At 35.0% G+C, this 20,701-nt stretch overlaps 1 protein-coding gene across 1 annotated transcript in view; it reads left to right on the top strand.

Annotated features, from left to right (window-relative positions):
* The window catches only part of DOCK2 (dedicator of cytokinesis 2), a 159,987-nt gene that overhangs the window by 115,311 nt on the left and 23,975 nt on the right, over positions 1-20,701 (top strand). The window contains 8 exon segments of the mRNA XM_010718884.3: positions 2,898-2,998; positions 3,102-3,160; positions 4,847-4,942; positions 4,945-4,994; positions 12,670-12,755; positions 16,275-16,431; positions 18,090-18,130; positions 19,811-19,901. Of these exon segments, the coding sequence (XP_010717186.2) occupies positions 2,898-2,998; positions 3,102-3,160; positions 4,847-4,942; positions 4,945-4,994; positions 12,670-12,755; positions 16,275-16,431; positions 18,090-18,130; positions 19,811-19,901 (681 nt within the window).

Raw genomic sequence — 20,701 nt, 5'->3', positions numbered from 1 at the left:
GTATTATAAAAAAAAAAGTCCATAGAGGAAGCAATGACTAAAAGGTAGACATCAATGAAAAAGAGTCATTGATTTCAAAGGCATGTATGCAGGAAGAGGCAGCAGGGTTCAGTTTACTTCTGGTAACTGTCCTGAGAAGATCATCCAGATCTCATCCTTGTGAAATCCTTAGAAATCTCTTGCTAAGTTAATTCCACATTTTCCAAAATGGCAGCTGTCACATTTTCTAGGGGAATGAGAAATCTTTTAAGTTAATTTAAGTATCTTAGCCCTTATATACACAAGGGTGTTGTTGCTTCTGAAGCCCTCTCAGTATGTGCGATTAATGCCATGCTCAGCCTGTTCAGTTGCCATAATTTGCAGTGTTAAAATACACCAAGTTGGTTTATACTCTTGCAGTCACATGCTGCATGTCAGTATGAATTTGCAATGAAAAATAGATGACTAATTATGGAGAAGAGACATTTCTCAGCTCTTGCTTTGTCTCCAAGCTGCTGTCCCCTGCCAGCAGCTCATCACTGAAGTTCATGTCAACAGGAAGCGGCAAAGCATGAGCATTCCTGCTCAGCACAGCAGCTCTGATCCTCTTCTCTGTGCTTCTTCAGCCTTGCCACCTCCTAGATAGCTTGGTGTTTGAATACAGCACATCTTGGAATGTTGTTGTGTGTTTAAAAGAAATTAAAACTTGTCTTATAAATAACTTTTTGCATTCATTTTTAATCTAAACGTGTGTGTCGTTTACATTACTGAGACGCTACTTTGCTCCACAGGGTTTTAATGTTAGTTTTGTTATTTGAAACTGTTATTTGTGTGTTCTTGTCTTGCTACACTGTCATAATTTGAGGGTCATAATTTTTCAGCAATCATTAAGTATTCTGTGGAAGAAAGGAAATTTCTTTCTTAAATAAGGATTAATTCCTTAGGTTACATTTCAGAAAAAGGTAGCATCGAGCTTGGAATTTTTATGTGAATAAATAGACCATTAACTACAGTAATAACGCTTCCTTTTTCTCTCTATAATTAGGACTGATTTGAGAAGTTTTCCATTTTGCAGGTGTAATTGACATATGCAAACTGATGGACTCTAAATGGATCAAATTTATCCTTAATAATCTTTGGCAAAGGGAAGTAGAGACTTTTCAGAGCATAAATAACATTTATCCTTGGGAAAAATACTATGACTTAGCATGTGCTATTAGTGTACTATCAAATATTAGATATAAATATAGCTTAAATATTTGTAGTAAGGGAGAAAAACGCTACTGCCTTACAAGTGCTAATATTCAAGCCTGATTTTTAATATGGCTGTGATTGTTTTGGATGAATTCAGACCATCTTTAAATTGTACAAAATATAACAACAAACATCTCCAATGAAATTTCATTTGAGTCTGTGCATAGAATCATAGAATTGCTCAGGTTGAAAAAGTCCTTAAAGATCATCGAGTCCAACTGCAACCTCACCATCCTACCCTAACTCTAACAGCCCTCTGCTCAATCGTGGCCCTGAGCACCACATCCAAACGGTTTTTAAAGACATCCAGGCATGTGACTCAACCACCTCTTTGGGGAGCCTATTCCACTGCTTAACAACCCTTTCTGTAAAGAAGTGTTTCCTGATATCCAACTTACTCTGGTGCAACTTGAGGCCATTTCCCCACGTACCCCAGCTCTCTGAAATTCGATTCTGTGGACCACAAATACTTAAAGACAGCAACAGCCTTCCTAAGGGCTTTTGGATAAGCAGGTCTGCTAGGGAGAGCTTTAGGTGGGCCCCTAAGTGAGGAATAAACTTAACACAGGATACTTGGCCTTAAGGAGGATATTTGAGATTTTTATTTATTAATCACCTGTGGTTTTGTGTGTATTTTTGTGTGTTGGTATCTATTCTGTATGGTTACTAGAGTGCAAGAGGATTTTTCAAAGTCTAAAGAACAGACATCTCTTAAGTTTTTGAGAAGACATTAGATTTTAAGAGCAATAGTGTGGCTTCCCAAAATAGGATTGTGTTTCACATGCAAAAGTAATCAAAAGCTCTGTAATCGCTTTTTAGAATTTTTTAAATAATGTTTTATTTCTGTCCTTTAAACTACTGCTGAATACCTCTACTGTTTCCTTTTTACTATCTCACTGATATACATATTTTTAGTTGTAAATATGTTTTTAAAGAAGTATCTGTAACTACTGCTAACTGTTAAGAAGCTCCCTGAGGTAGTATTTACTTCCTTGAATTTGTTTCCTACTGTGTTTTCTTTTTTCCCTCCCATCTCTAGAATGAGAGAAGTATTTTATTTTGATCACCTAGAGGACAAGCAATCTGCTTTCAGAAAGGCAGGGCTGCGAGCTGCAAATAAAAGCCTTATTCTCTCAGTTCTAGAGCATGACTAAGTAATAACAGTAACCATTCAAGGCAGTATTTTGTCCTTGTTTAATGAAGACAGCTCTTAAGAAAATACGCTGGAATTTCACACAAATTGTTGTTGAGTTAGAACTTAGAAGGCAGTAGATACTTTTTGAAGGTGTCAAATAAAATGCAATTACATCGGGTGCCTTTAGCTCCAAGTTGTTAAGATTAACTGGCTTGTAATGTATTCCACTTGTCCTGCTATGGTTCGTGATTTAATGTTGTAAGCTAATGAATTTCATATAAATTCATCCTAGTAATATTTATTCAACTGCTGTATTATTAAGAACAAATGTGTAGTAGTGATTATTAAAATTCATCTTCCTTGCTTTTCTCCTAATTGCATAATACTAATGATGTACAACATAGCTTAATATAAAGATCTCAAATTGCTTGCATCATTTGGTTTCATAAATAATTCAGTATTATGCATGCTTTAGTACTACTCCAGCTTTGCTGGCAACTGTTATAATTTCCTTATTCTCAATTTACAGCTATGGAACAACTATTTTCATTTGGCTGTGGCTTTTATTACCCAAGACTCACTACAACTAGAAAATTTTTCCCATGCAAAGTACAACAAGATCCAGAGCAAGTAAGCAAAAACGTATACTTCAGCTTTTGTCTAATTTTTTAACAATATAATTTTATAACGAAATAATGATTAAAAGTACCTGAACTTTATTATTTTTAACTAGATATGGAGATATGAGACGTTTAATTGGCTTTGCTATCCGTGACATGTGGTACAAACTTGGTAAGTAGGCAAATGAATTTAATTACAGCTGAATGCGTCGCACACTGCATGTCTCACTGGGAAATATCTGATATGAAACTTCTCTAAAATTTCAGAGATGGTTGAACTTTATTATGCAGAAATTGAGAACCAGGTAAATTTTCCAAGAATAGGTGGCTTCCGATTCATGTGGGTGTGTATCTTAAAGGTAGAGAATAGTCATGACAAACTCTTTTGGTTACTGAACATACAGTAGGTGCTTTGAAACTGGAATGTCAAGCTATTGCAGCTGTTTACATCCCTCCCAAAGGGATCTTCAGGAGCATAAGGCAAGATTTAATGTGATTGGCTGGATGTGAAGGTAAAGGCAAAATATTTATCCCAGAGTGCCACTGTGCAGTTCTTCATGTTCTGCTTATTACTCAGTTTATTGAACTTAAGCATCTGCTTGGCAGATAACTGCATACAAGTGAAACAGGTTTTACGTGACAATCATTTTGTATGTGAGTTGATTGAGGAAGTTTCTCTTTATATTATTAGGCAGAAATTTTCAAAGTTTTCATTTTAATTATATCGGTGGAGCAGTATGTATTTAAATCATTTAGCTGAAAGTCTCTCTTATTTTTTACTTGCATAAGAGCCTTCTGTCGGAGAATGAACATTTTTAGAGGTGAAAAAATATTTACATAGTACATTAATTCCTTTGGTTTTTGTTTTTTTTTGTTTTTGTTTTAATTTCAGATCTTTAGGGTCTTATGCCTATAAATATTGGAAGTGATTCAGTCACTGTAAGAGTCTTTTGAATCTTATTGATATTACTGATATTTCTAGGATTAGTAATATTTTTAATCAAAAACGACTGGAAGAAAAAGTAATGTTGCGTAAAACTATTGAAGTTGTTCAGTTATGCTTAAAGTTACAACATTATGGCAGCCAGATGAGGGGAAAAACAGAATCAGATTACTTTTATTTAATGAAACAAATCTAGTCATATTTGTTTATGATAATATTTTAATCTCCTTACAAGCTACCAGCAGTATTGACATTCTGAGGCAGATTCATTGGACTTGGATGGTAATCTGACCACATATCAAACTTTTTTCTTTTTGCTCAAAAACAAGCAGTGTTTGAAGAATACCTCAAACCTAGCTGAAGTTTTTTGCAGACTTGAAGGCTCTTTCACAGGTGCACAACTGTTGTGCTACAAGATGATATTGTGGGGTTTTAGGCGTTGTTTCTATTACTGGTTGCAAGGGTTGGTGCATTGATTACTTTGATTTACTGGTTACAATGTTTGATGTTATTCATAGTTGATAGCAAGTAATGTGTTTCTCCTTTAAAATCTAGAAAGCATCTCTTGGCACTGTCCTACTGAGATAATTTGGGGGATTATTAGTGTTTCTGATTGCTTTCTTAGAATTTTTGAGAGGAGATGTCTAAAGCTGAAAAACTGAAATATTGACTGAAAATGCTAACTCAGCTGATATGCATTCGTATTTCTGGCACTGAATGCTGGCCTCTTGATATGAGAGCATATTTATTAACATTCTTTTAGGTTTTGAGAAGGAGTGGGGATAAATGTCTAAATTCTAAGACTGTTACCAGCATAGGTATTTAAAACACTGCTTTAAAATACTGCCTGCCCTAAATGTTTTCCTAACAATTTTTTTTCTCTTCTGAAGTATCTAATTTGTCATTCTGTTTTAGGCCAGAATAAAATCTGCTTTATACCAGGGATGGTTGGACCCATCTTGGAAATGACTCTCATTCCAGAGGTTGAACTGCGAAAAGCTACAATTCCAATATTTTTGACATGATACTGTGTGAATACCAAAGGACAGGAGAATTCAAAAAGGTAATTAAAAATACTGTTGGAAAATTCATTGGTCTTGTAACCAGTTTATTTTGGTAAACATTTGTTGTGTGGATTTCTATGCTTTCAGAAAGTAAAATCCAAAAGAATAAGAACAAAAAAGGGTTCCTACACAGGAGAGTGTAGGCATTAAGTGTTTTAGTTGGGTTTGAGAAAAACATCCTTCACAATGACAGCTATAAGGCACTGGAACAGGAGCCCAGAGAGATAGAGAATTTTTATGAATATTTTTAGAATCTTACTGAACAAAGTCCTGAACAAAAGACATGACATTGAAGTCAACCCTGTTAAGTAGGAGTACAATTAGATGGGTCTTCTAGGGGTCTCTTCTAATACTAATCTTTCACAAAACCCTTATGTGGCATAGATCTTTATACATTAGAAATTTTAACTTTTAATACATACTATCCAACAGAAGTTTCAGTTAATAGCTTGAAGTTAATTGCACATTATTAGATTTTTCAGGAAACTTTTCTAAATATCTGCTTTGTGAAAAAATAATCTTTAAGAAGAGCTGGCATTCAAAAAGGTTTTCTATAGGAATTTTGCAAACAAAATGGATTTTTAAATCAGAAGTATTCCATACCCTTGACAGAAAAGAAATAGTATAGGACACTTGGGAGTGTGATTTAAACTAGATCTCCTGCCACTGCTTGCAGTGTGTAGTCAAACAGTTGGCATCTATCAGTTTCTCTCCCACCTCACTTTTCTCTCCAGGCTCTTTTGGGCACAATTTTGTCTTATTCTATGTTTGCACACTGCCTTTCACAGTAGATTTTAACTTGGAGCTTCAGGCTCTGTAATTGCACAAGTAGTTAATTCCAAACCATCTGTGTAACAGTAAGTGACAAAAAAAAAGTCATAATTTAGACATTCGTAGAAAAGTAAATACAAATCTGTCACTCAAACTCAGCTATGTTTAATACTTTAAATCATATGGGGCATTTCTGTGTCAACTAAGTGTGGAACAAACTAGCAGATGGAATTTTGATTTTGATCTGCATTCCAGAATATAAAGCTTTTGGTTCAAGGCCAAGATTAAAAACCACTTGCTTCTCTGCATCTGTTCCTTACATATTCTAGTAGTTCTACATTTGCCTTCTTAAAAATATTTTTCTGTTCTTGGCTTATACTGCATCTCTTGGGAGGGATGCAGAGATCTGTACAAACCAAAAATCCTGGAAACTCATCAGCAAAACTGGCTGATTAGACAAGAATAGCAGCTTAAGTGCCTCAATGATGCTAGATACTTTGCTGACCCTTGAATCACTCGTTATGCTAATATAGATTAGTTTCAGGTTATAAATTTTCAGTGCTGAGGATCAGGGGCATTCATTTTATTACAGTGTAAGAATAATAGTTAATTTTTATCAGATGGCACTTAAACATTTTCATAATTTAACAGTTGAGTGTCATTAGATTACAATATTCTGTTTTGGACTGTTTCCAGTCAAGAACTCAGATATTAATTTTCTCCACTCCTCTGGATGAGGTAATTAAGATAAATTTCTAAAATTGCTTCTCTGTGTCTAGCAATTCTGGCAAGCTTTGTATAAAGAAATACACGTTTAGTCATATTACTTAAAATTGTTACCATGTTATTTAGAAAAGGCAAAGAATTAATATGAATGAAATATTGGTGTAAATGTAAACTCCACCTTTTGCTAGCTGACATTTCTGATATTCAAATCAGCATTTTGTTTTATGAGGAATATTTTTATAAAGCTTTAGCATAAATTTTTCAAAATTACTATGTTTCAGTTCAACATTGCCTTACGTAGGAGCTTGGACTGACACTGATGTTCAGTTGAAAACATAATTGTGATGAATTGTGATCACTTCTGATGAGAGAAAGGGAAAAAAGCACAGACAGCTTTATTAGTAGTCTGCATTGGCAGTGGAACTAGAGCTTTAGTGGTGCCTGCTAAATCATTTAATAAGATTTCCCCAAGTTATTGATTTCATTAGCTTGATGTGGTATTGTGCTGAGATGTGTGACAGCACTTCTTTGTGTGTGCATATGTGTTAGGCTGTCTCAAGAGACTGTGTTCTGCATTACATATACAGTATATGTGCTTTTATTCATCTCTTTTCAAAATGTATACACCAAATGAGGAAAAAAATATGAAGTTATTCAAATTTATTAATCAGGAGTTTTATTTTATTTTTGCTATTTCTAGGAAATCAGCTAGCCCCAGAGAAAACAAAATTCCACCTCTGTTTATCTCAAAAATAGCATTCTACCATGCTTACATTTAATAGCAATAAATATGGAGATATATGGCATACTGAGGAATTTTCTTTTTGATTCTTCTTTTTACTTTGCACATATAACTTCCATTCATTCAGGAGAAGTGTTATATAAGCTTGTAATTTTAAGCATCAGGGTTTTGTCTAGCATTAGATAGGGGATCTGATCTCTGGGAAAGGCTGTTTATCCAACTTACATGAGGTGTCTATGGATAGATTTGGGCCCTCAGATATATTCCCTTCTCCTTCATCTACAAAGGGAAGCTAGTTGTGTGTCTGTTGGGCACATGAAGTTAAAAGAATCTCATCCTGCAAGTATTGATTGCCCATTTTTCCCTGAAATATTAGGTTGTACATCTTATCAAGCATCAAGCAAAGTACTTTTGTTTGCTCTGACTGAAAATTTGAGGCAAAATGTTAGAAAAGGCTAACTTAAAAAAAAATAGTTAAAGACTAGCTCTTTTAAGAGTAAATAAATTACTATTTAAATAAACATGGATTCATGTTCTCTTAAGGATTTTAGCTTGGATTAGGAAAGATTAATTCATCTGTGTTTAGATTTCTTTTCAAATAAATAATTCTATTCATGCTTGATTTTAAAGTGAAAATACCTCCTTTTAGTTTTACCAATTGCTGAAGCCATCTGGGGAGGTATTCTATAATTACTTTCCCTCCTGACCTTTGTTGAAAAGAGCAAATAGTGCAGATTGATTGTGTTCTTGTGCTTTCATAGTTTTTGATAAGTTTACAGGATAAATGTTTATTCTACGTGGACTTGTTAGAGTCATGCAGCTTTCTGAGCTAACTGCTGTAAGAGGTTACTAAATGAGTGAGTGGAAGTGTTCTTAGCAAGCTCCTCTGGCACATGTGCTTTGTAATTGATGTTCCTATCCATATTTCTTCCTTGAAATTTTGAAAATGTATTATGCTCAAGGATTTCAGAGGCATGAAATGCTTCCACTGGCAGGAATCAGCTTTAGATGGCTTAGTTCTTCAGACCAATCCATGCAGAAAAAATTGAGTGTGTGTTTGGTATTGACACTTTATGAGGATTTATTCAGTCTACTAGATAGATAAGCAAGTGATTTTAAAGCAAAATTAATACTAATTACAATTAGGCACATTGTTTAAATTAGATGAGAAATATGCCTACTAGGGCTGAATTTTGTCACAGACTCATTACAACTTTCTTCCATATTTCTGCCAGCTTTTTAATTTCTGCTGGTTCATGCAGTCAGCTGCAGTTGACAAACTGCAGGAAAAAAAATGCATAGAAAGGGGTTTTTGTTCAGGTCCAGAATCTGTGAGATTATTACCTTCTAGAGAAGTCATCAATTCCCTGCCTGCTGAATAAGTACTGAGGAAAGATTTAAGAGGTGAATGATGTTTAAAGAGCTGAGAATAGCAAAACCTACCAGTAACAGAGAGGTCAAATGATTGTTTCTGAATCACACTGTGTTGATACTCATAACAAACCAAAACTCTTTCCATTTTCTGTGAGAACCGTAGGGCAAGTAACTCTTAAATGGAGCCTCTGAGTTCTGAAGTCATTAATTATTTTGGGAAGCAGCATAGCCTTTTCAGTATGCTGTAGAGATTAAATATTTACTCCAACTTGTGCTGTGACACTGGATGGCTGTATGCTGCTCGTTTCTCCTGGAGCTAGTTCTGGGCTGCTATACAAATACTATGCATGTTTGTGAATTCATATCCAGCCATGACCTTTTTTATATAAAGATTTCACTGACTGTACATAGCAATGTATTTTCTCGGTTTTACCTTTTCTTTGCTGCCTTCATCCAGATTGTTTTAACTGCGTCATATTGAACAGTGAAATTCACGTTCTCATGAGCATTACATTTCTCCTCAGTCATCTCAAAATTTGCTATATCTGGTGCTGAGCTGGTGATGTTGCCTGTTTGTGGCATTGTGCAGTTTGTACATAGTATATATATATATATATATATATATCTATATCTATATATCCAAGTTCTTGCGAATCACATCAACTCCTTCTAAAGTGTTTAAATATTTCTATTTAAAGCGTGTCTGTCAGATGCATTAGATACCATAATTTTGGTTTCACGTGTTTTTAACTGTGGTTTTGTTGGTTTCCCTTTGTCTGTTATGAAGCATTTAAATTCCTCCTTCCCCTACTGCCTTCTCAAAGAAAAGAGGCATACATTTGTACTGCCTAATTTTCTGTACTTTGTTTTTTGCACGATGAGTATAGAAGACAGGCCACTCAATACATTGTTTCAAAGCTCCTAGAGAGAAGCAACAGCCCACTTCAATCTTATGTCCCCAGAGTCTGCAGAATCAGACCAGCTGATCTGTGGCTGGCTGCATGGCTTCCTGCTGCCGTTTTGATGAATACTGCTTGAGTAATCCTGCTGTTTCTACTGTCTCAGTAGAAATGGGATTGTACTTGTTGCTTTGGGGAAGTGAAACCAGTTAAATTCCACAGTAAGTAGGTAGTGAGCATGTGACATTTTTACATTAGCTTAAAATTTAAATTTGAATAGGAAGTTGATTTTCTGATGTCCTCAAGGGCAGTTCTAAGGATGTTCAAATAGAGATTTGTATGTCTTATGTAGTTTAATCAGCCTGTTCCTTTCTAAGAAGTTATTTTAATATAATTGTATGTCTTCATTTTTATAGACAGAATCACTTGATTGGCTTATATTCTGGAATGACTTTGATATTTGCCATTAACTGGTCCTGTTCAACTGAATCTCAGGAGAAAAAAAGGAGGGCTATCTAATATTCAAAATGAATTTTTGCCAGATCTGATAATTTATTCATTTGATTTTCAAAAATTTTAGGAAAACTCTGGTATGAGGAAACTGAAAGAAGTGACTGTGTAAACAGGACATTTACACCCATTTTAGAAAAGTTTTTTACAAGCATTATAAAACTTGTAATTCTCTAACAGATTCTTTATAAATTTATATTAGGTTGTTTTCTCACATGATACCTGAACATAACGCAGTTAGTTGGGTGAGAACAAAGAATGATCATAGAAGAGCTGATATTAATGTCTCACACCTTTCAGAGGGCATACACAAATGCAGCAGAAGCTTAGTGAGAGGGTATGTGGAGGCTTTCAGCTAAAAGCTCAGACTATTAATCATGGCAGTGAATCTTGGAATGCTTCTATAAGTTCTAAGGTTTTAATATAACAAGACAAAACAGTGTCAAAGAATGAAGAATCAAAGGAAAGTCATGAAGGAGTCTTAGTAGGAAGGAACACACAAAACCAGATCAAACCAACTTTGGTAATTAGAGAATATAAAAAGTATTCCCTTTGCAATTAAATCTAGTTAGAAATTGCTTAATAAAGGGAGGGTTCTCCCTGAAGAGGATTTCCTTTGGCCACACACTCACATTTGTGCAAACTTTTCAGCCTACAGGTGCAAAAAGGTACCTGTTTCATTACAATATTGAGGCCTGGGAAAAATCGTACAAATATACTGGCTTTTAGTGATTTTTATATATATATATATATATATATATATATTAATAAATAACTGAGAACCTTGTAGTATTTTAATATTATATCTTTTTGCTAAGCTTACTGAATTATCTTCTGCCATGTAGTATTATGTATTACATTAATTACAATTAGTCTTCTGTTTTCCCAGATTCATATATCAGTAAAGTTATTTTAAATTCCCCAGCATTTTGGAGCACTTAATCTTATTTGAATTGTTTTAGATCGTGTCTGAAGGACATCAGTGAGCCACTGCACTCAGCAATTTTGTACAAGACACCAGAGTCTACACAGAACTGTATTAACAGTGGTACATTTTTCTTTAAATGCTCTCCCAGCGTGTTTCCACACATAAGTTACATTAAAAAAATAGTAAATCCACTAGTATTTTTCATTTTCACAATCATACACATAGAGGAGTTTTATCTTTTTCATCTCTCTTGCAAGTGTGATACATAAATATAAACTTCTGAGGATATTTTTTGAACATGTAAATCTTAATATTTTAATATGCTTGGAGAGGAGGGAAAAAACCAGTTAAGTCATATACATGTATCATATGCTCTCAATACAATATTATGCAATATATGGCAAAGGCCTGAAAAAATAATTCCAAATTCTCATGTAAAGATGAGTTAGACTGGATTAACCCTTTCAAAATCATAAGGCAGTTTTCTGTGTATAACCTATTGCAATGACTTTGAAATGACAATTCACAATTATATATTCATATTGAAACAATACAATGCCATTTAAAGAGGCTTTGTGTAATTAAAGTATGACCAGCAAAGGCTGGATTAAAGTATAATCTGACACATCCCTTTCTTTAAGAGATAACAGTGTACTGCTGACTAAGAAATTCTCCAGAGATTTTGTTGGAGGTAATGGTACTTCAGAGTTGGCAAGCCGCAGCTCTGGCAATTTGAGTACAGATTTGTAACAATGCATTTACAAGTTATCACTAGTTTTCCAGATATAATTTTATTTATCTATGTGAAAACCTGTGAAAGCATGTTTTTCATCTTTTTTTTTTTAAACATCATGAAAGATAATGATCCTTTGCTTAATTATGTAAAGCTACCTGATGAATATACGTGAGATTTTAGAGGAAAAAAGAGTAAATAATGTAGGTAACAGCTTCAGATGTCCAGCTTCAATGAATTTATTTTAGCAATGCCTGAGCCTAGTAGATAGCTTGAAGTTAGAATGTTAACTGTGCAGACTTGGATGGAATACTTATTTGAAAGCTGTTTGAGGTAGAAGGAAACTTAGAACACTTTGAGTTTTGAAGGCAGGCTGATGAGTGACAGATAACAAGGTGTAACCAGCAGAGAAATATTAACAGGTTTTTTTCTCTTTTTTACACGTGTAGATTTTTCAAGTCAGAGAGCTGAAAAAGGTACTTTTGACTTTACAGGCAAAGAAATAAGGCTGCTGGCAGCTCCCAATGAAAGTGTCATAACTGTAAATTGAAACTGAAGAAATGGTTCACTAGAGGGGAAGGAATTGGGCTTAGCTACAGAAATCCCTGGTTTGCTATCTTTGATAGTTTATATGTCACTGCTTCCTAATTAGGATATAGCTAGACCTAACAAACAGCAGTTAGATAAGGCACTGCATCTTCATTCATATTTTGTGTGGGTGAAAGTAATTTGATTTCATTCTGATATCTCACATTTCACATCTGAGGTGTCCTATGAAAACTCAGTACAGAAACTGTAGGTCTATTTCTTCGGATTATTTCATCAGTTTGTATCTGGAGATAGTCTTATTATTCAACTGGAATATATTCAAACGTTTAACTTTTGGGTGTTTGTGATATAGCTATGCAAATATATCTTTCTGATGCCAGTTTGAAATGTGTTTGACCTCTAGATATCTTCTCCGTGTTTAGATTTGTTTTTCCTTTCTTAGTTTGAAAATGAAATCATTTTGAAGTTGGACCATGAGGTGGAAGGAGGACGTGGAGATGAACTCTACATGCAGTTGTTCGAGTCAATGTAAGTAGTGCATGAGAATAAATGCCTTCAGGATGTGTTTTTATCTTATTGTTCCTGCTTCTCAAATTGCTGAGTTTATTTTAAAATACAGTCAAATTGAAGCAGCTTTTTTTTTTCATCAAGGGATTGGAAATAGCATGCTGTTTCATTAAATCTGGTTTGAATTGTAGTTATGCCCACTGAAAGTATTTGCATGGCTGCTTTTCTGTACTTTGTATTGCATCTACATTACAAAGAAATTATACTTAACTTACTTTTCACTACCCAACTTCAAAGCAAAGATAATCCAACCTTTTTCTTTTCCCCATTTTTCATTGTAACCTTTCTTGGTTTTATGTGTTACACTAATAGGAATAAAAGCATTTTCAATGGTCTGTCTTGCTTTTCTCAGTGTCTAGACTGGACTCCAGATTATTTTATAACTCACATAAGGTGACTACCCTGCAAAGCTGTGACAATATTGTGAAGTGCTACAATTTAAGAAAAATATTTTAAAGAATTTATAAAATAGAGCATCTTCCTCTTGGCCAGCCATGTTGTTCTTTTTTCTTCTCAGGTATAATAGCTGTGTATCTTCTTTAGGAGCTCTGATCTGATGGGCTGTGGTAGTGCCCTTGTGCCACTAGGATCTGAGACTTAGTTCACGGCCTTGTGATTACAGATTGTAATAGAGAGAAAGGCTCTCAAAGCCTGCTAATTTGTAATTGTATTTTTGTGTAGTGGCATAGCAGTCTTCACAGATTCACATCCCTTTCAGTGGTGCATTAAATTCTTGTGTACACCACAACAGGAAAAAATCTGTATTCAGTTTTCTAAAGAATACTGTGTTATTTAAGCAAATAAAATGTAAATATTAAAGAATAATTAATTATAATCTAATTTGATGGAATCTTCATTTAAACAAAATATCGTTTGGACATTTAGATTAGTTTACTTTGTCTACTATGAAGAGAAAGATAAAGGGTGGAGAGGCAGACTTTAAAACAGTGCTAACACTTCTTTGAGCAACGTAAAACTACACTGATACACCTGTTGACAAGGAAAGATGTTTTTAAAATGTCACTTTCACTTCCTAACATACAATGACTGTGTGAACAGAAAGCCATAAATTATTGTTTGAGTTTGAATGTTTACTCTTTGTCTGCTAGTCTTAGGAGATATACAGGCTAGCTCTCAGTATGACCAAGAACAGCTCTGCAAGTGGATAGTTTTCTCGAGCACAGTGCAGCAAAAGCTGAACTGTGCTGCCTCCCTAAACTGTTGCTACAATTCATCATCTCTAATACTGGGGATTCAGCAGACACAGGGGACATTTATTGCAGTGCTTAACTTTCTTTGCTGCTAGTAAGCTTTCTTCCAAATATCTCTACTAAATCTTCCTTGCCTCAGTCTAAGCTGGTTATTTCTTGTTGTAGCCACAGGGGACATAAAGAACCATTTACTCTGTTTCTTTTTGTAGAAGATTTTAGAAGAATTGAAGGTTGATGCCAAGTTTCCTTCAGTCTTCTCTTCAGGTTAAGCAGCCCCCATATTTCACTTTATCATATGCCATGTTTTCTGGACATTCCAAAAACATCTACAGCTGTTTAAAAATACTACAGTGCCTTAGAGCTGGAGAGAGTACTCAAACTGAGGCATTAGAAATACTGAGAGAAAAATATTTCTTTGTATCTCATTTGTTAGACTTTTGACAACTATTTACTTTTTCTGAGCTGTGTAAAATTGTTTTTAATGTTTGCACTTTACTCCTACTTTCAAATATTTTTTTCTAGAGAACTGGTGGCTGTCCAGTTACGCTCAGTTTTTCAGCAATGGAGTTGATAAGTCTCATCAGACATATACTACATAACATTTGACCTTCCTGCTTTTCCAAATTACCTTTCTTTCTTTTTGATCCACCATTTAAAGAATTTTCTGGTTTTATTTTCCACTTTACTCTCTCACACACTATAATACTTTCAGATGCTTAAAGATTTCTAAAACTCTACAGATGTCACTTCATACTGTCTTCAGTTTTTTTATTCCACCCTTGAAATTTTCTAATGATGCTTCTTGAGAGAGAGTTGAAGCAGAAGTTTGTGACCTATCTGTGGTGGGACCCTGTTCGCCCCTTTTATTTTAATTTTCCTGTCTTCACATCTGCTTCAAACCTCTGTCCCCAGCTTCCTGTTCCCACTGGATACAAACCTAGTTAAACTGTGCTCTAGATGTTCCTTTGGTCTTTTTCTTATCAGATAATTTCCTTGTAACTATTCTAGTTCTCACCCAAAAGGCACATTTTCAGCAGAACCCAGTAATTGGCTTATGTGTTGGTGCTCACTGCTGCAACCAACATTTACCCACATGGGTTAGTTTCTGGAAACTTGCCAACACCAAGTAAACTAAACAGGGCCAGCAGAAATTTAAATACTGCCTTATTGCTGCTGTCTGTAACCCTGAATGTTAGCATGCACAGTGCTAACCCAGTTATGTCTGTGGAGAGCTGGGATAATATGGAACAGCTGAGAGGTGGTTCTTTATCAGCAGAATAGACACTGCTTTTGGGAAATGGGGGTGAACTTAGCTGTGTGAATTCAAGTGCTGCACTACTCATCCTCGAGCTCAGATAATGAACACTGGCCTACCTGTATTTACTGATGTAGGCACAGAAGAAGAAGACCATTTGGAAGCTTTCCAGTTCCCCATCATTGCCTTTTCAGGAAAATAACTCTATCTTGGACCCATACAATAAAAGTAATAAATATTAGGTGTGTTTTTACTCAGCTTATGCTAATATTTTGTTAATATAAGTAGGAATATGCTGATATTATAGAAACTCACTTCCCTATATATATATAGGATATATAGGGAAAGATAAATATAAAATATATATATATATCTTTTTTTATTATCTATATCTATATCTATATCTATCTATATCTATATCTTTTTTTTATTATCTAAAAGATATATATATCTTTTTTTAATCAAAAGACGACTGCTTTTTTTGGAACTTGCAGAAAGTTTGTTTGGTTTTACTTATTTCTAAAGGGAAAATTGCTCTGGTGAGGTCTTGTTAGTGAATTTCCTTTTTGACTTAAAATCTGGATTTGTTGTTCTGAACATTCTACTGGCATGTAGAATGGTACAAAGAGAAGGGAATAATCATGTTTTATCTTCCATGGTAATAGAGGAAAGTGAATTCTATGTTTATTGAAACAGTGTGGCGCTAAAGAGATTTGAGTTCATGCCGTATCACAGATGTACTTCTACTTGATTTGGAAATTCTGGCTATTCCTTTGTATTTGCAATAATTGTTGGGCGAGAAAAGTAAAGTGTGTGTATGTATGTATTTATATATTTGAGTTATATCTCATCTTTTTTCTGTCTGCCAAGATTGCCAACCTACATAGGTAACTTACAATTCATTCCGTAGTTACTTTAGTTCTGATGTAATTTTTGCCTTGGCTCCTAACAGACCTTCAGCTGATGGGACACTGATTTTGATAGTACCATAAAATCTATTTGTTCTGTTTGCAGTCTTATGGAGTGTGCAAGTCAGTATCCTGCCATTTTTAACCTCATAGAAAGCTTTGTCAGCCTAGTTAAAGGTCTCTTGGAGAAGCTGCTGGATTACCGAACTGTAATGAATGATGAAAGCAAGGACAATCGCATGAGCTGCACGGTGAACTTACTGGTATGTTCTGTCTTGTAGTTCTTGTGTGAGAATTTCACTTACCAAAAATGAAGGGACTAGTTTGCAATGCTTGAAAAATAATTCAGAGCCTGAGGCAATAGATTTTTGCATCCATTTGCATGGATATATGCATAAACCTGAAAGCAACATCCACTCGGTTCTTTGGTTTTACTTGTATATTTTATCCCGTTTGATTTTGTGGATAAATTATGTAGTCCACTACTCATACAGTGTATGTTTTGGTAGGCTTACTGTAACAATTGGCTTTTACAGAATAAAGTTTTGCTCAAGAAACAAACCCGCTTGCTACTTTACCAACGCTGCGGTTCTGATTTTTAAATCTGGAGAAGAAGCATAAAAGATATGCTTGGAGTGGGCTGCTAAAAATTTTTAAGTCTCTGGCTATCTTTTTTCTATTACTCTTTTGTTATGAGGAATACCACATAGATCGAAGATATTTTACCACCAGGAAATTTCCTTTGAGGAGCAGAGTAACCTTTATGAAATTTAAGCGTGGAAAAGAAAGCATGATAAATATCTACATGCACATATTCTCTGTTCCTCAGTAATCACTGTGCAATGTTGTATAAATTTTTGCAACCCTCAAGGAGGCAATTCTTGAGGCATGTTTTGCACAGCTTAGCACCTCATATACATGCTAAAGCCTCATAGTGAGAAAAACGGATTTTATTCCTATATTGATCCCCTCTAGAGATGCTGAGTAACAATGCTGCCTATACCAAATTCACTAAATAACAGATTCTTCTCTGGGCACCATATGTAGACAGAATATGTAGTTTATGTTAATGCATTTGGATATCCATATTTACCTCTTTTCCTCCAGGAAAAAAAAAAAGTCACAAATGACTTCATTAATGAACTAAGAATGTATATATATATTGTGTATGTGAAGTAAAAGCAGTAGTAACTAATTAAAATATTAATTAAAGCAGTGGTATAGTCAAATTTAAACTTAAGGTATGTGGGTTCTTCCAAAAGTAATACCTCCTGTTTTTTCCCCCCCCGTGAAAACTACATTGGATACAATGAGCACAAGAACACTGTTTGATAGAGAAAATTCTTAGCTACAAAACAGCATTTTTCAACATAGTCACCACCATTAGGTATGCATTTCTTCCAGCCAAGACCAATAGCCTGCATATGCTGCACTCACAAAAATCTGCCCCAGTGCAATCGATATTTCACCACTGCTGAAGCAAACCACCCACCACCTCACTGTGCTCACAGCCACTGCTTGGTCCCCATGAATACTCAGCAAGCACTGTTGAATGTCACTTTTTCCCACATTAAGAAATTAAATTCAGTTCCTCCTTTGCTCCATGTGCACTTCATGTCCCACCCCATTTTGTCAGTCTACACCTCTGCTGCCATCTGTCTTACAGAAATAAAATGTAATGGAATATTGGCAGGAAAATTCAATACTGCCATCCCACCAAATCCTGCCTCTGATGTTATGGACCAACATAATAGGACATATTATTATGGACCAACATATAGGAGACATTACTTTTGGAGCAGCCCTCGTTGTTTATTAGATATTGCTTGTACAAGAAAAACAATATCTCAGCATATCTATTTTTAAGCTATGTTTTACTGAAAGAAATTAGGAAATAACTTATAAATGTTTATGTCCCTAGAACTTCTACAAGGACATTAACCGTGAAGGAATGTATATCAGGTATGGCAGATGCTCTGTTGAATGTGTTTAGGAGAGGACAATAATACTTCTTTAAAAAATTCTGCTTTCATCATTGTACTTGAATTTCTATTGCTTAATGGTAGTTTACCATCCACAATGATTCTGTTGTCGTCCTGGCCTCATATTTACAATCCATTTTTCACTTAGCTTTCAGCAATTTTGAGTTTATCATATGCATTAATAAACTGCATTTTCTTCCCCAAGCATCAACTTCTAACTGATCAAATCACTCAACGCTGTTTATTTTTCAAAATAAAGAAAATGTAGCTAGACTTGAGGTTTGGTAGGGATTGCATCATACATTTAGAATGGCATGAAAAAGGAGGTTATCTAGAATTGTGCAGTCTCCTAAGTCTCTTTAAATATGCAACACTACATGCAATACAGAATTACTAGTAAAGCATTCTTCCCTAAGAGCTATAGCTATCCTGGTAAATTCTTTCTTGTTTGACATGGCCTCTTACTGTCTCTAAGGATTTTGCACATGGGCTATAGCAAATCTTCTGTTCAAGAATTAACTATTTCCTGCCTCTCTTACCATTCTGCAAAAACTGTAGAACCACCTTCACCTTATCTTCTAGAGTGCAAAGACCAGCATCTCAGCTGAGCTGGGCACTGAAGGTGCTACACTGCTAAGTGTGGAGCTGTGAGCTAAAGTGGATGGGGACAAATAATGCTCTCTCTGAATGGTATTGCTGGGGGAGTTACATTTTAACTAGGATTTAGATCTAGGAATAGTAACAGCTTGAAATGCTTCAGCAGGGTATGTCTTAGTTCTCTGTCAAAAGTCCCTGTTGAATGGAAGGGGTTGGAATGCCTTCTTCTCTCTGATTGGTGGAAGAGACGTGACTTAAGTCATGTAGTGATCAGTGACAGGGATGATAACAGCAATGTTGTTCTAGGGATCAAGAAGAATACTGACAATGTAAAACAGCTCTTCCTCCCTTATCACCTTGTCAAGATGTATAGGGACCTGGTTTGTCTTTCTGGGCCGCTATTACCCTTTTCTCTTTTGCCTTAAATAAATTCTTCACATCCAATCTAAACTTCCTTTCATGAAACTTGAGGCCATTTCCTCATGTCTTATCATTTTTCACTTGAGAAAAGAGAGTGACACCCTTCTTAGTACAACCTCCTTCTTTGTACTTGTAGAGAGTGATGAGTTCTCTCCTTAGCTTCCTTTTTTCCAGACTAAGCAAACCCAGTTCCCTCAACCACTCCTTGTGTGTATCATTTCTAGTTCTTTCAGCAGCTTTGTTGCTCTTACCTGCATATGCTTATGCACCTCAGTATCCTTGTAGTGAGAGGCACAAAACTGACAGTAACTGTCAGAAATAGTGAATGCAGTGGTCTGACTTAGAACTCAAGTTGGAGTAGTAGCTCTTGCTCCTCCTACAAGTGGAGTTAACAGCAGTTCACAGAAGTAGGTTAGGTCTTTCTCCTCCTTTTGTGCACAATGTTCCAATATACAAAAATACAGAAAAAGTCTTAGTAAATGTACAGTGCTTTAACCTCACTCACTGTCCTTGAAGACTCTTTTAGTAGTGACTGCATAACATCTTTCAAGTTTCCATTATCTAGAGTTTATCTAGAATGTTTATAACACAGAATTCAAGTCATTTCAGCATCTAGACTAACTTCTGTCCTCTGTTCTAACAGATATTTGTATAAATTGCGAGATCTTCATTTGGACTGTGAGAATTACACAGAAGCTGCCTACACCCTTCTACTCCATACTTGGCTCTTGAAGGTCAGATTTTCCTAAATTTAATAAATAAGTAAGCCTTTGCAAAATTCAAATTTTTAAATAAGAAGTGCTAATCTTAATCTCCAATTTACTGCATATTAGTTATTTTCTTTAGAGATATTCAAGTTCATACTTGCAATTACTGTGGTAGGTCATAAAAAATTAACTCTAAACGTGGATTTTTTTTTTCAATGAATGATTCAATGTCACGTGCTGGTAAAGCTCAAAATATTGTTGCAAAAATAGTTTTACTTAGTAGGGAGAAGCCATTCAGCTTCCTTGTGTTTTTTGTTATGCTACTTTCTTCCTATCACAAATATAAATAAGTATCAAAATTTCCATCGAACTTTCCATTTTAAGTAGTATGTATCACACTCCAAATTATGCTTCCTTTCTTTCATATTTGGTAATTGTTTTCACTACAGCTAATGTTTCTCACTGTAACTGACAATAGCAGTAGAAATGGCCAGTAACGTGCTTTTCCATTTCAAGGAAAAATTCAAAATTTAAAAGGAAAAATGTGTGCAATTCCTTGAGGGTTTTTGTTTTTTGTTTTGGTTTGGTTTGTTTTTTTGGGTAGAACCCTCTAAACTGTGCCTTTCATGTTGCTGTTTTAATTAACCTTCCTTTTGACTTTTCTGGTCATGCCAAATTTCAAGGTACTTCTTGTATGTTTGTGTAGACAAAAATAATTTTTTATGCATATGTTTTAATACAAAAATCAAGAACATATCAGTCAAGATGTCACCACTGAAATAAAATCAACCAATTTGCCCCCTTAGATTTTTTTTATAGCCTGTTGG

This window comes from Meleagris gallopavo, chromosome 15 (assembly GCF_000146605.3).
Source record: "Meleagris gallopavo isolate NT-WF06-2002-E0010 breed Aviagen turkey brand Nicholas breeding stock chromosome 15, Turkey_5.1, whole genome shotgun sequence".
Lineage (NCBI taxonomy): Eukaryota > Metazoa > Chordata > Aves > Galliformes > Phasianidae > Meleagris > Meleagris gallopavo.
The sequence above is the reverse complement of the archived record's forward strand: the minus strand, read 5'-3'. Positions and strand labels throughout refer to the sequence as shown.